Here is a 14,903-nt window from a genome sequence, read left to right as displayed (position 1 = left end):
GTAAGGTGCCGCCCCAGCTCCGAAACGTGACCCCTGGCTGTGCTGGACCACGGCCCTGCTCTGCCCAGGTCCCTCCCCCAGTGCTGCGGGGCACCCTCCCACGGCCCGGCAGCAGCAGCTCAGCACCCTCCAGCGCAGGCACACAACCGCTCTGACCACTAAGTAGCTTTTTTTCTTTTTCAAAACCTTCCCGTAACACCACCGCTGCCTGGGGAGAGAAGGCAGCACAGGGGAGTGAGCCAGCAGACAGCTCCCTCATGGGAAACACTCACAAACAGCTTTTGTTGCTGAGGAAAGGTTCGTTTGTGCTCTTGCAAAATGCACCTGGCTGGGAAACGCCCAACAGCAGCAGCTGGCCCCTGGGCATCCTCCTCTCCCACCATCGCTGGTGATTCGCCCACACTGCTCCACCGTCTGTGCTGCAGGGAAATGAGACCGTCGGTGCCACGTCCCGCTCCGAACCCAAAGGCAAGCCCAAGGACACTGCATTTTTCCTCCCAAAGCACAGATCTGCAATACCCCTCCCACGGCTTATCTCAGAGATTTACTTGGATTTGCCACGATATCCCAGCCTTTGGCCTTCAGCGTTCAGGCTGAAGCTCTTTAGGAACACAGGCTGCACCAAACTGTGACAGTTTAGCAAGGATTAAGGGTTTGAGGCTAGGGTTTTTTAAATCCAGTAGTGCTTGGATCAGTTCTTGGCCGTGTGCCTTCGGGCTCCAAGTTATTAACCTTCTGTTTCAAATAACAAGCAACAGAAATAAAGAAGGCAGAAGGAGGTGGAGGGGTGAGTATACATGCTGTACAGGAAAGAAGGCGGCAATATATCACACAATACATTTAACACACTGCTCATAATCATAATTAAAACTTGCTGGGGCACGGAAAACGGAACTCGCCCACAAGATTGGCACTGATGACTTCCTCTGTAAACCACAGGCTTCCTTGAGATCCCCCTGCCCTTAGAGAGGTGTGTACACAAATGAGCTCTGGATTTCAAGTCAGTTTTGCAGCCCTGGAAATGCCTGTGAGCAGGTTTCCATTTTCGAAGCCCAGGGCACCTCCGACTGCGGAGCGCCAGCAGGCAGCACCTGCTCCCTCCCTGCCGTCCCGTAAAGCGGCGGGGTGGAGCAGAGCTGGACAGAGTTGAGGGAACAGCAATCCCGTGGTGGGGAGCTGAAGGTGGGGATGGAAGGTGTAGCGGACATGTGAGGGTCTTTCCAGAGGGAGCTTCACCATCCCATCGCACGGGGACGGAAGGTTTAGCTCCATCTCCTGCCAGCCATGCTCCGCAACAGCCCGAGTCTTTAAACAGAAATCCAACGCCCACAGCAATAAACAGGAACGGCAGATTCCCAGCTCAGCACAACTGTATTAATTCAGAAGTGTATATTATGGAGTGTTTAACTGTTCTGTAAATACTGAACCTGTAGAAACCAGCATGAGAGCAAGCACTAGTTAAATAACCTTTATCACCTCTGCTCCCTAAGAGTTTTCAGTGCCACAAACAGGCTGGATGCTCAGAAGACAGCCCATCTCTCCGGGAAGGCAGGCAAACAGATCACAGCTCGGGAGTTACAGCACCGACAGCACAAACCAGGGGCCTGCTTTAAAAAGCTAAGAGATCTCTGATGGGCTTTCTGGGGATAGGGAACCATGACTGGATTTTATAGGTCCAAACCCTAGGAACAAGAATTTCTTCATGAAAAGCAGCAGGCTGAAGGCTATCTTACTGCAGTGTAGCCCTCAGCTTACCTTCACACTGGAAGCTGAAACTGGGATCACACCTACAGAACACTGGACCCCAAGAAACAAGTGCTCCTGTGCCTGGAGCCAGTTTTCACTTTAAAAAAAAAACCTGAAGACAAACCAGGCCATCAGCTCTTTTCCCATTAATTCTCACCTACCCTATACACCCCAGTCCACCCTTTAAAACTATGCCCAACATGGGGTTACTCTTTGCTTTAAGTAAGCTTTGTCACATTAGCCTGCTAAAAACATTTGTGCCAGCCACTGACCACAACTCACCCTGTGCTTCCACCGTGAGGTGTTATGGTTCTTGTTTTATACTTACGAATTATTTTAGTGCTTCCCATGAGACCTCCCTCTCTCCGTTTCAATTCAGAACAGCAAATGATTTGTCACTGTGGATGACAGCACCCCAAGGATGGGCAGGACAAGCACAGCAGACCAGAGGCAGCAAACATCTGTAAAAATCCTCGTGTTTTTTATGTTCTTCCTTCTCAAGGGCAGTCCTCTGTTCAAACAGGCCCATATCACAGCCCTCCAGAGCCTGTTCCCAGCAATCTTTGGCTGGGAATTTGATGCTGGTTAATACTGTCCACCACATTACTAAGAAGCTTGCAATACTGTGACACAACATAAACATATTTGCAAGCTCGCCTCTGTCTTTACCCCGACTTCTCCCCCAAATAAACAACAAAACCCAAAACCAAACATGGCTGACACGCAGTGCAATAAACTACTTTTTCACTAGGTGGAAGGAATTAGTTTCTTGTATTACTAGTATGCGCTGCACAGGCAGCAAAGACTGATCATCTGAAGAGAACACTGGGGGAAAAACATTGAATTTCATGGTCATTTGTGGGCTGGAAGTGATTTAAGAAACATCCAGTATGAATCATAGCTCCAAGAGACAGTTTCATTTTTCTCTGCAGTTGCACCTTTCTGTTTCCGAGGTCTTTTGGGTTACAGCTGTGCCAGTTTCCCTGTATTTCCAGATGCACAATACAGGCTGCTCAAAGACACACAGTAATATATGAGCAATTCTCCAGGAAAGCAAAACTGCTCGGGAGAACACACAATAGACTGGAGGGAAGAGAAACAAAACAAGACACATTCAAAAAGGTTAACTTAACTCTTTTGGTTGAAGAACACAGAAGTTACCACAAATATTTGAGCTCCCACCAAGGATCAGAGCTTTGACTGCTTGCTCTATCTCAGCTACTTAAAGGAATCAGATGACAGTCTGCTCATACTGCCCTATATACACTTTTTCCAGGTCTTACACTTGATTTCTGGGCCTGATCTCCAGCAAGGAGTATAACAAGATCTGGGATACAACAAGAGAAAAGTCCTGCAGAGCTGCTTCTGTTTGCTCACTGCAACATAAAAGAAATGGCGGAGAGGAAAAAAACAGCAGACGTGAAAGAGCTATATTGTAAAATCAGTACAAGGCAACAGAACACGCACATTGGACATCAGGGACAACTAAACATGGAAAGCAGAGAACAGGAGACAGAAAGAAAGAGGTAACACTCTGTGTGAAATTCTTGGCTGACACACCTTGATAATGTACATCGACGTCAACCATGCTAGGATTTTACCTTCAGTACTTTAAACTAATCCACATTTACTTTCTGCTATAACGTGGCTGGCCCAAAGGCCAGCCCAGAGGCTTTCAGACTTCCATATGGGGGGCAGCAGGGGGAAGCTAAGAAGTCTCTACTTTCCTCCCTCCAAAGACACAAAGGCAAAGGGGGTGACATTTCCCATACAAGCTGAGCAAAGCAGAGGCAAACACTGCAAACACTGGAGGTCATTATACCACTAACGAGGTGAGCCCCCAACACAGTCAGACAGGAAAGTCATACAGAGGTTGCTGTAATAGGTGGGATATGCTCGCATATGGCTGACATGAGCTGAATCCGAGAAGTCTACAGCTTTCACAGAGACACCAAGCTGCTGCCGGGCATCAGCCATGTGCTTAACTTCGCTGGCCTTGATGATGGCATCAGCTTGGGAATAGAGGTAAAGCTCAGGCCACCGTGAGGGCGCTTTCAGCAGGGCATCGTAATGGCTCTCATGGATGAAGCGGGTCAATGGGTACAGCAAGATCCGCAGTACAACAGCTGTAGTAGCAAAAGTGAATAAGAGGAAATACTTGAGCAGCACATTTGTGGACACCAAGACAGTTGCCAAGGCACGAAGGCCTCCCCTCAAGTTTCTTCTGCCAGGGGCACTATCAAAAACGGTGCCTGCTACTTTGACGTTCTTAAATGGCTTGTGAGTGTGGAGCGCCTCAATGATGTAACGGTACAGCATGACACCACCATTGCTAAAAACATGAAAAAGAACCGGTCTGTTTTCTACACTGTAGTCAAAGAGCAGCTCCAGGAGTCTCTTGGCTGGGGTCTGGAGGGATCTGATGCCAAAGGTCTCAGAGAAGAATATCATCCTCCATGGAGCCGTGTAGCGGATGACGGTACACCCCTAAGAACAGAAAGAGACCCCACAGACATTTAGGCTGTGCTGTAAATTACAAGGAGTAAGGAAGCATCAGTACAAAGAACGTGAAAATTTAGAACAGGTTTCCACCAGAAACCACAGGGCCAGAAGGTGGTCTTTAGTGTCAGTAGTGAGGCACCAATATGAATAGGATTATATTAATCATAACAGCACACAGTACTATGAAAAGGTTTCTGCAGTAGCAGAGGCCTGGACTTGATGACATTTGAGATCCTTTCAAATCTTGTGCTAACTGGCACAGCCCCTGGGGACATTGCCACACAAGTTTTATGAGTCTTAGTCTTCACCCAGGAAGAGAAAACCATTTCCTTGATTCACAAACCTTCAGTATAAGCCATTTTAGTAAGAAGGGCCTTTTCTGCTACACATCTAGTTCATGACATTGAAATAAATGCAAGGAGGAGTTGGAGGAGGAATTTCTTCCTGTCCTTGGGTAGTACTTGTTTGCAGCGGTCTCTAAGACTCACCCACAATCAACACTGACATGATTTTCATGAGCCTTTCTGAAATGCTCCAGCTGTGCAAATGAAGAGCACTGGTTCAGAATGCCCAAACAATTGCCATTACAGCCAAACCCTTACACTTAGGTGCAGCCTGGGAAACAGGATCCTGGAGGAGTTTCTAAACAGAGCAGAAGGAACTGTATTTATGAATACCTTAGGTCTTTTCTATCACCTAAACGCACTGACAAACACAAGGCAAAGTCACCAACACAACCCTCCTGCCCAGAGCTCCCTAAGTAGTGAACAAGAAAGAAGAGGATATCAAGTTCTTAAATCAAAGTCTTCTGTACCATCTTGCAATGGTTGCAGCCACTTCCTTATTAGGGAGCTAATAAAACCCTTTCCCTCCTTTCCCATTTCTATCAATAAAACCCTTTCCCTCCTTTCCCATTCCTATCATCTTTCTGATAGAAGAGTATTTTCAGAGAAGTTGGCATGCTGCCATGTAATGAGCTCCTCATCTGCTCAGCAGCACCTCAGTCATAACAGTCACTTAGTAATTAATTCTTCACCAGAACAAGCCAATTCAGGACTCTTGCACTGGATTACACATTAACAAGTTTATTGTTAAATAAACTTGTTAATGTACAAACTTTGCCACCTATAGCTGAAACAGACTTGGATAAATATAAGATCCTTGTATGGTGACAAAAAAAAAAAAAAAAAAGTCTAATGTCTAACTGGGTCCCCATACTACAAGCTGGGGTCATTCCAGTAAAATACAGTATTAGAAAAGAAAACGTAACTTAGGGAACTAGCAGCCAGACAGACCTCTCTGTTTCAAACACAAGGATTTCCTAGTGAGCAGGTATGACTACCACAGGATGTGTGCTTCACAGACAGGATAAAATAAATCTGGATTACAATATTTAGATGAATCATCTTCAGAGGAAGAAAAAGCCAAAGGAATGACAGGTGTTGACATGTTTTGTCAACCTGGCCTCCCCAAGTCTGTGCTGTGGCCTATTAGCAAGCAGTAAACGCATAATCTTTCCCCCTACATTTACCTGTTTGGAAAGTTTACACAGTTCATGTCACTCCTGAATAATCTCATAACTTTAAAAACCTTAAAATATTCCAGCGATTCACAAAACAGCAGCAACTGTCTCCAAGGAACTATTTTTGTCTCAGCTGCACGCACAGAGATGACATCACCAACTGTTAGATAATGCTGCCTGCACACTGTCAGACAAGGAGCTTTCAATGACAAGAGAACTTGCCACTCAATCCCAATGACTCTTCAGACTGAGAGCGGCTTTAGAGTGATTTCACCAACATGGAGAAAAGAAGCAGTTTCTCAGAGAGTTGTATAATAGTATCATGAAAATATAAATAAGCTACCCACCTTCTGACCGTAGATTGTGCTGTATTTGGCCAGGTATTTGTCCTGGCAGCCTGCCCAACCTAAAAGGATCACCACAGGCTGACCATCTGCGTGCCCCCTCTCTGTACCGCTTCCTGAAACAAATCACAAGATTTAAGATATTTGTCCACCAGTCTACCAGAATCAGAACTTACGGCAACTTGCCTGGTTAATAAAGTTTAAAACTAATGGTGAAGCTGGTATTAGCTTCATTTATTAAGTCTGTTACGAACACTGCCTCGTTCCAGTTTCACTGTGTGGGCGTGCTGAGGAGGACAGCAGTTTCAGTCCCTGCAGCCTCACAAAGCTCTCCGCTGATGCAAAGCCAGCGGTGTGAAGATGGCTACGGGGACAGAGACCCCCTCCTCACACCTCCCGGGCGAGGGGAGGCATCAGAGACTGCTGCCCCCTTCCAGGGGAAAAGGGACGTGTCCCGCCCTGCTCTCCAGAAACTACCAGACACCTGGTAGGGTACAAGTGTCTCCACGGCTCCTTCTCCCCCGACCCTGAGGGGTCCCCCCAGGCCCGGCCCCCCCCACCCTCAGAGGTCCCCCAGGCCCGGTGTCCCCCCCACCCTCAGGGGTCCCACAGGCCCTCCTGTCACAGGGGGCCCGCGGGCCCGCCCCCCCTCCATCCTCGGGGCCCCCCCTCCATCCTCGGGCCCCCCCATGCTCGCTCGCCCCCGCACCGCGGGCCTCCCCCGGCGCCAGCTCCACCGCCGCCTCCAGCCCGCGGACCCCCATCGCCGCGCCCTCCCTCCTCACACCCCACCGCCGCTTCCGCTCTCGCCACCGGAAGCTCCGCCCCCACGCCCCTCCGCAGCCAATAGAAAGGCAGAGCTTCCACCCCGCCCCGCCCCGCTCTCCGGCTCTTCACCTTCCCGCCTCCTACTTCCTTAGCGACGCGCCCTTAGCACCCGGCCCGGGCTGGCCGCCCCGCCCACTGGTGAGGGAAATCGGCCCACCCATTGGGCCGGAGGGTCAAAGGCGGGCCGCGATTGGTTCGGCCGCGGTGTCAGTTATTCTGATGGGAGTCCGCCCCCTCGGGGAAGGTGAGAGGGAGTGAGGGGCTGAGGCGGGCGCTGGGGCGTGGGGGGGGCGTGGGGGGTGTAGGGCCTGGGGCGGTCGGGATGAGGGGAGTTGTAGGGCCTGGAGTGGGGATCGCAGTCAGGGGGGCTGGAGGATAGGGTGGACGTGGGGACTGAGGGGGTTGTTGGTCCTGAGGGAGGCATTTGGGCCAGGGAGACAGACCTGGGGGTGGGCGCTGGGGTCAGGGAGTGCGTGAGGGGCTGTAGGGCCTAAGGTGGGTTTGGGACTGTGGGGGCCCACTGGGCCCGCGGTTGGGCTGGATCAGGCCTGGTGGGATGGTTGTTTCTGGGGTAGGAAATGTTGAGACTGCAGCGGATTAGGGGAGGTAGGGGCCAGGGTGGGTGTAGGGATCAGTGCGGGGCCTGGCTGGGGGTGAGGAGAGTGCAGAGTTAGGTTTGGAGTTTTGGTGAGGAGAGTGCAGAGTTAGGTTTGGAGTTTTGACTGGGTTAACAGTGGGGCTGGGTGGCAGGACATGTGGGTGAGAGAGGGACCAGTGGCACTGTGGGTTGATAGGGGCTGGGTAGAAGGCACTGGGGTACACTGAGGATGGTGCATTGTGTGTGAGGAAGACTGTGGGGGATTTGAGGTCTGCCAGGAGAGGGTGAAACCTGCTAGGGAAGCAGAGGCTCTAAGTTTTGTTTGAAGCTGGGCACAACCTTGATGTTGAAGGTGCAAAGCTAACACCAAATCACTATCACTTTGTCCTTCCGTGAGTCCAAGCCCGTAAGTCCCTGGCACCTCACACTTGGACTGAGGCTGACGCAGCACCAGTTTGCCTTTTGATCTCAATCTGATGATTTAGCAGCACTCTGGATGTAAAGAACTGCTGAATTGCCAGAGCCAGTCCCTAAATCACTTGTGTTTTTCTTGGCAGGAATAAACCACTGCCCTGACCCAGCCTTGTTTTGATTATTAGGTCCAATGGACTGGGGTGGCAGCCCAGCACTATTGAGAGCAGAGTCTGAAGCCAACAAACAGGAGTTATGTGCTGATGCTAGCACTGATAAACAACACATGCAAGTCATTTAACTTCCCTGTGTCTGTATGTTCCCCTGTATAAAATGGTCATGATAAAAATATTCATATACATTTTCCCGGTACTTTGCAATGCTGGCTCTAAAGGCTACTATGTCAGCAGATGCTCTTATTGTAGCAGCCAGGGACAGATACCACTGTATTCTCAGAAGCCTCACATGATCATTGTTTCAAACTCTTCTTTTTTTTTGCCGTTGATTCATATGCAAGCCCTTTGTATAACTAAAATCCTCACGTCCAAAGGCTAGTGCTGGTATTTCTGAATAGTGGGGGGTTACTGCAGCTTTATAATAAAAATAGGATAGCATTACACCACCAGCACCTTAAACATAAATATGGAAACGTTAATTTAGAATCAATTTTGGGATGTTTCAGACTGTAAAGTTCTTTTAACTAGATCTCTGTTGAGGACAGAGGAGCACTTTATGGGACTGTAAATTTCATGCAAACAGTCTCTGTGAAATAGAGATTCCCCCTACACACTAGCTGTTCTTTCAATATCAATCATATGCCTTGCAAGTAATGTTTCACAAATATTCTGTAAATCACAGGAAAATGCTAGCAATAATGTGAAATATGACTTTCACTTGACTGTTTCACCAGAGGCCCCTAACAGGCCATTCTCCTGTCAGCACTAACATTTGTTATGGCTAATAACATTTTCAATCACAACTATTTTGGGAAAATGGATTTATTTTAAACCTGCTTCCCCACAAAGGAGATCCTGAAAATGCCCTGCCAAGGACACAGACTCCTTATACAGTACAGACCGTTAACTCCCCAGTGAAATTTCATCTCATCTTAATTCTCAAACGTTGTTTCCTAGCCAGCTTTTTGAAGACTTTGTTTGTTTGTTTTCAGATACTGAGGTACATCTTCACCTCTTGGTCATTGTTTTCAGTCTGGTTCAGATAATAGCAACAGAAAGTTATTTTTGAGCAGGTATCTTGGGGATATTCTGGAACTGATTTGGAATTTTGCTCCAGATTCTAGGAAAAAAGGCTTAAGAACTTTGTAGATAGGAAATTGATAATCTTAGCAACTTGTATTATATTGAAATAAACTTCTTATTCTGAAACCCAAAGATTTTTATGTCATTTTAACTTCTCTTAAACAACACTTTAAATAAAACCTGAAATTGTGCTTTTCTGATGTAGGAAGTCCAAGAACTATATTAGACAAGGCGTGAATTCCTTTCTTATCTTCAGACACATTTATACAGCTTGGTGGAGAGCAACGCACCTGTGTTAATGCAGCTGTCTGTGACCTTGTCGCTCTGTCTGCATCTGTGTATATACACAGGTACTGATGTTTAACTGTGTGGCTCCTAGAGATAGGTCAGTGTCCTAAAGCCAAAGGCATACATGTCAGTGGAATTCTCACCTACCTGAATGAATGGAGAGCATAATCCTCTGACATTTCATCCCCTTACTAAGCACACCTTCACATTTTTCAAGCTGGAATACTGAGCCAAAAGTGTGCCAAAGAAATCTGGCAAAATATGGATTGCTTTCTTTAACACCTGTGTGAAGGGATGGAAGGAAATGCAGGCAAGGGATGTTTCTGGAGCTTCTGTCTTCTTGCTTATTAGTTCTTATCATTTCAGGTTTTCTTAGATTGTTTTAAAACATTCCGTAGAAATTAGATAAGAAAAAAACAGAGCAAATGTCTGTCATACCAAAGGGTCCCAAAGCGCTCTCCCACTGCCAAGGCCAAGCACATCTTCCTGGAGTGAATATGGGCCCAGTCCAAACGACTGTCGCTCCATCACGTGAGGGAGGACATGCTGTACTGCTGTGCTAACAGGCATTTACAGCCCCCTTGACCCTGTCACTCCCCATAAATCCATACCTATTTGTGCTCTCATTTCACCCTATTTATTCTCTGGCAGGTCAGATATGAGATGCAGTGTTCATATCATGAGGCTAGCGAGAAACCAAGACTGGGGTAATGGGTAACATTAAAATGACTTTATTAACAGAGCAGAGAAGAGGGCTCCTGTGGTGAAGCCACCTGCCTTGGAAAAGAATGTCAAGTCTGTCGCAGATTCATTGTGCAGCTTCAGACATACCAGGAGCAATCCTTTTGCCCCAGTTTCCTATCTATGAAATAAGTATAAAGGAAAATGAGATTAAATTAATGTCTAGTAAGTGCTTTAATATTATTTGCCAGACATTTTAAATGTGATTCTGGTGGTTAATTCCTTAGTACAGGCTTTTTCTAGCTTCAAAGCCCTTTTTTAACTTCTTTCTCACTTTTGTCTAGGCAGAACAGATCATGACCTCTGTTAAAGAGCAGGAAGCCATCGGAAAGCTCATGGTTTCCTTGCAGAAATGGGATAGTGCCCACAAAGTTGCTCGAAGGTGCATCCTGGACAACTTCATTAAAAGCAATGATGGCAAGACAGAACCAGAGCTGGAGCTGGAGCTCTCCCAGGGAGCCGGCTTATTTCTGGCTCGCCTAACAGCATGGCTCAGGATGACGTATCTGTTTCCTTGGACAATTGGAGATGGCATGTGGTAGTGAGATGGAGAGGAGGAGAAAGTTCTTTACTGAAATTTTGTTTAAAGAATAAGCTTCTATATGCAGACATCCATATCCAACCGTGTTCTGCAGGGTTAAAAAAACCACTGGCAATCTAAAGATGGAAGTGAAGGGAAAGCCACGTAACCTGTCTCACAGGGACCTAGAACTGATGTTTTTTCTCATATCGGGATGAGCGTGCTGCCTCTCTGCCTGTGAGAGGAAGGTCCATGCTCTCTCCCAGTTCAGACCTCCACATAGTCAAAGGCAGCCTGGGGAGCACCACGATGGTCTGTAAATCTCTCCTTAGCCTTGACAAACAACTACACTTACAGCACATGCCTTGACAAGCTGCTGAAGTCCATTGGCATCCTCCTATCTGCTGCAAGTGGGTGAGTATAGAATGTCACTCTGTGAAAGGTGCCACGGGAAAGGCACACAAGGGTGAGGGGGTGACTACATAAAGTAACAAGTCCTTGGGCATCTTTTGGGAAGGCTGTGTGAGCATTTCAGGCAAGACAGGCCCCAGTGAGGCTTGTGGTAGGAATTTCAAATGCTCTCAAAACCAAATCCACTGCTTGTGCATTTCTCCAGAGCTACCAGGTCACGATGTGGAAAGAGTGTGGTGAGAGTCTGAGTGAGGCAACAAGGCTTTCTGTGCCTGTGGTTCAATATCTGAAATAAGCACAGAGTAAAACAGGAGCTGGTGACCTGCTGGCAGCAAAGCGTGCTGCTGGCGAGCATCTGCCTTTGCACTCTAGGGTGAGCCTCCTTGTGTTTACTGCCTGGGCACAGGATACCCACTGCAGCGAGGCCAGAGATGATAGTTCCCTGGAGCACAGCATGCTGACAGAGGAAGACGGGCTCCAAGGCAGATGACACTTTGGCTTTGTTCCCCCTATCCTTGCAGGTGCAGATATCTTATTGAATTTCTGGAGCCTGGAGGTATCTTGATTCTCCTGGAAGTACTAGGGCTGAACCACCTGAAAGAAGAGAACAAAAGGGAGTCTCTAAAGCTGCTGCAGCTTGTTGCAGACGCTGGCAGGAAGTATAAGGAGCTCATTTGTGAAAGCTATGGTAGGCAGCATGTCCATCTGTGCTTTTTCTTAATTCAGGCAAGGATGTTCTCCCTGACCTCTGGCCCCCGGGGCTGCTTGCCACGCTGAGCCACTCCCTTCCCTCCACCTGCCAGACAGCAGATTGCCACGGTGTTTCTCTGGCTGGAAGGAGTTCAGAGTCTCGGCTATTGTTGAGCAGTTGCATTTCATCCCCTCTCTCAGTTTTTAATGAGCTCGCTTTCTTTACGGTCATTTCTTTTGATGTGATATTGCTGTCCCGCTGGTTGCAACTGCTCTGGTTAAAACATTTTCCATTCTTACCTGCAGTGTTCACCTACTGCAAACTTTTCCAGACTTCCTCTCTGGGGGTGGAAGGAGCTTGTGGCTTGTATCTTTTGAAAGAACATTGCAACAGGTTTTTTTCCTGTTTTTTCTCCTGGGCAGTGGAAGCCAGACCCCATTAGTTGTTCTGTAGTTTGGATTATGTTGTCAGATGCTATGGGGTGATACCTGCCATCACAGCTCCAAGAGAGACGAAGTGGCAGGATCAGCAGAGGGATCCTTAGCACTGTTGGCATCCCAGTGTCAGACTCTGCATGTCTAAATACCTGCAGAAGGGCTTTGGCTACCTACTCCAGCTGTGAATTTTGCCAAATGGTTTTCTAGTTGGTGGTGTGGCTCCTGACAAGGACAAGGAACTTTTTTGCTGGCTTCTGTTCGAGCCACACTTTAAGTGGGATCTGGTACTGGGTTTTCTCAGGGATGACAGTGAAACAGCTGAGATGGGTGACCCAGACTCATCCAGGCACATGAGTTGTTGTGTCTTTCTCTGCACAGGGGTGCGATCCCTTGCCAAGTTCTTGGCCACTTCCAGCTCAGCAGAGGCTCAAGAAGATATGCAGATTCTGCTGGACCCTTCAGACCATGGCAATCCCAAGTACCAGAACCAAGTCTACAAAGGCCTCCTTGCTGTGCTGCTGCATGTCACCACCCCCCCACCAGCCCCCCCACCCCCCCCACCCCCCCACCCCCCCCCCGAGCCCAGCAGCTGGCCCTGCAGACGCTGGGGGCCATGCAGGTAGGCAGCGTGCCTCCCTGGGGGCGAAGGGCAGCGTTAGCTTCTGTGTCCGTCCTTCCTGCCCTGACAGGAGCTGCGCCAGTCTCCTTGGCATTGCAAGCTGCACTGGGCAGCTCCAGTACTTGGAAGAGGACAGCCTGGAGTACTGTGTGAAGACTGTCCCTGTCACTCTGTCCTTTTCCCCCCAGGACGTGGTGGGAGAGGCGCCATCCCTCCTGGTGGAGCCCGTGCTGGGCACGCTGTGCTCCGTGAACCTGGAGGTCCAGCACGAAGATAGGTAGGATCCCTCCAGCCACCCTGCGCCGTGCCCAAGGGGGTCTCCAGGAGGCTGGGGCTGGGCATCTCCGGGCAAGTGTGGCAGAGGTGTGGGGAAGGGCGGTGCAGGCGGAGGGCAGAGGACAGGAGGCCTCGGTCCGTGCAGCTCCGGGACCAGCGGCGGGGCCGGACGGACGCAGCAACCCCAGAGGCCGAACTCCTGCTGGGCTACAGCCCTGCACAGCGCTGCAGGCCCACGGTGGCTCATTAGCATGGTGCTCATTAGTATGCGCCTTATTTGCATACCCAGGGTGCACCACGGGCTGGCGGCGCAGTACCGGTAAAGCTGTCCGCCGCTGCTGCAGCTCCCGCGGGGCCGCTCGGGTCCGGGCGCGGGGCCGTACCGGTGTGCGCCGCCTGGGGCCCAGCCGGCGCGGCGGGGGATCGAGCTGGGGGCGGCGGGGGTCGCCGTGATCTGTGGAGCGACATCCGGGGGTGGGTACATGTGCGGGGGGCCCTAGCAGCCATACTCTGGTTTCTCTTCAAATCGTATAAATCTTTCGCCTTTTACTAAAGATTTCCGTGGAGGGGAACAAGCACGAGTGTCAGGGAATTTTTTGAGGCTCCACTTCGGTGGAGCTGTCTCTGCGCTAGTGAAAGACAGAACGAATAAACCGGGAAGTATTGTAACCGGGAGTGGCGGTCGGTGGGCGAGGTGACACCTACGCCAGGGCCGTCAGCTTTCCGCAGCGCTGAGCCGCTGCTCGGGCCCTTCCGCGCCGCGGCCGCCCCGTTCCCGTTGCCTGCTCAAATGATGAGCGGGTGACCAGGTGGGAGCTCGGGTGGGCCCTTCTCCAGCCCCGGGCGGTGCGGCGGGGCCGCTGCCTGCCGGCGGCTCGGGCCCCGGAACGACCAGTTAGCTGGGGACCTGTTCTGGTGCGACGGGCCGGCTCCGCAGCGCTGTCCGGCCGCTCCGGCGCTGTTGGCCCCGCGGGGCTCTCGGGCAGGCCCAGTCGGTACCGCTCGGGGCCCAGCCGCGCCCCGCCCTCGCCGCCGAGCTCCGCTCCGTGGCGGCCGAAGCGGCGGTGAGGGCGGCCGGTGGCCTCCCCCGGAGCCGATTTTTGGCCTCTGCGCGGCGCTGCCCGCGGGGACGATACGACCCAACCCGGGTGCAACACGGTCCTTCCCGCTTCGGCTCGCTGGCGCCGGCGGCTCCAACTCAGCGCTGTCCCCGTCCGTGCCGCGGCGCCGGGGGCCGGCAACGCCGCGCCCTTAGCATGTCCCTCACCGCAATGGCTGCGATTAGCATACCCAGGGTGCCCCGCGGGCGGCGCGGTGTGACACCGGCAACGGGCACCCCCGCTCGGCGGCACCGGGGTCTGGGGCCCAGCGGGGGTGTCGTAGCCGGGACGGGCCGGTGTCGGGCCGGAGGGCGGCGGGGTTCCGAGTAATGGTCGCCGTGTGCTGTGGGGCGCCGGCCGAGGCTGGGTATGCGTGCGGGGGGAGGGCGCACTTATACTCCGGTTTCTCTTCAGATCGCATAAATCTTTCGCCTTTTACTAAAGATTTCCGTGGAGAGAAACAAACACGAGTGTTGTCGAAATTTTTTAAAGCTCCATTTTGGTGGAGCTGTTCTTTATTTGGTCAAAAGCAGAGCGAGAGTAAACAACTGAGCCTTGCATACCTGCTTGCGGCAGTAGCAAGGGGCAGCCGTCGCGCTTCGGGCTGGCG

General features: G+C 50.7%; 2 protein-coding genes and 2 non-coding genes across 6 annotated transcripts; 3 read left to right on the top strand and 1 right to left on the bottom strand.

The window, feature by feature from the left end:
- Nucleotides 1-2,498: 2,498 nt before the first annotated feature.
- On the bottom strand, nucleotides 2,499-6,920 carry TMEM53 (transmembrane protein 53). 3 transcript variants are annotated; one of them, XM_037403818.1, is made up of 4 exons: nucleotides 6,900-6,919; nucleotides 6,118-6,230; nucleotides 4,737-4,890; nucleotides 2,499-4,233 (listed from the first exon to the last, which is right to left on the bottom strand). In XM_037403818.1, the coding sequence occupies exon 4, from the start codon at nucleotides 4,195-4,197 to the stop codon at nucleotides 3,571-3,573; it is 627 nt and encodes a 208-aa protein (XP_037259715.1). In that variant the 5' UTR covers nucleotides 4,198-4,233; nucleotides 4,737-4,890; nucleotides 6,118-6,230; nucleotides 6,900-6,919; the 3' UTR covers nucleotides 2,499-3,570. The 3 variants fall into 3 exon arrangements, with proteins under 3 accessions (XP_037259715.1, XP_037259716.1, XP_037259714.1); XM_037403819.1 differs by lacking the exon at nucleotides 4,737-4,890 and having other exon boundaries at nucleotides 6,902-6,920; XM_037403817.1 differs by lacking the exon at nucleotides 4,737-4,890 and having other exon boundaries at nucleotides 6,824-6,918.
- A 3,615-nt stretch (nucleotides 6,921-10,535) lies between these two features.
- LOC119155572 (armadillo-like helical domain containing protein 1) lies at nucleotides 10,536-12,921 on the top strand. Its single transcript, XM_037404384.1, has 5 exons — nucleotides 10,536-10,697; nucleotides 11,043-11,173; nucleotides 11,692-11,858; nucleotides 12,677-12,818; nucleotides 12,918-12,921. Exons 1-5 carry the CDS (start codon nucleotides 10,536-10,538, stop codon nucleotides 12,919-12,921), a joined length of 606 nt encoding a protein of 201 aa, XP_037260281.1.
- Nucleotides 12,922-13,698: 777 nt separating this feature from the next.
- Nucleotides 13,699-13,813, top strand: LOC119155887. The gene has a single exon (XR_005106894.1). It is a non-coding gene; the product is annotated as a U5 spliceosomal RNA (small nuclear RNA).
- Nucleotides 13,814-14,687: 874 nt separating this feature from the next.
- On the top strand, nucleotides 14,688-14,803 carry LOC119155868. The gene has a single exon (XR_005106876.1). It is a non-coding gene; the product is annotated as a U5 spliceosomal RNA (small nuclear RNA).
- The last annotated feature ends 100 nt before the right edge of the window (nucleotides 14,804-14,903 follow it).

The sequence above is a fragment of the Falco rusticolus genome, chromosome 11, assembly GCF_015220075.1.
Source record: "Falco rusticolus isolate bFalRus1 chromosome 11, bFalRus1.pri, whole genome shotgun sequence".
Lineage (NCBI taxonomy): Eukaryota > Metazoa > Chordata > Aves > Falconiformes > Falconidae > Falco > Falco rusticolus.
This window is presented reverse-complemented; position numbering and strand designations above follow the sequence as displayed.

Excerpts from the sequence above, each read along its gene's own strand:
- LOC119155572 (XM_037404384.1), top strand. The coding sequence starts at position 10,536 with ATGACCTCTGTTAAAGAGCAGGAAGCCATCGGAAAGCTCATGGTTTCC. Across the intron at positions 10,698-11,042 it reads AGCTGGAGCTCTCCCAGGGA|TCAAAGGCAGCCTGGGGAGC; the intron begins GCCGGCTTATTT and ends ACCTCCACATAG. Across the intron at positions 11,174-11,691 it reads CTCCTATCTGCTGCAAGTGG|GTGCAGATATCTTATTGAAT; the intron begins GTGAGTATAGAA and ends CTATCCTTGCAG.
- TMEM53 (XM_037403817.1), bottom strand. The coding sequence starts at position 6,878 with ATGGGGGTCCGCGGGCTGGAGGCGGCGGTGGAGCTGGCGCCGGGGGAG. Across the intron at positions 6,231-6,823 it reads GGCGCCGGGGGAGGCCCGCG|GAAGCGGTACAGAGAGGGGG; the intron begins GTGCGGGGGCGA and ends GATTTGTTTCAG. Across the intron at positions 4,234-6,117 it reads GCACAATCTACGGTCAGAAG|GGGTGTACCGTCATCCGCTA; the intron begins GTGGGTAGCTTA and ends TTCTGTTCTTAG.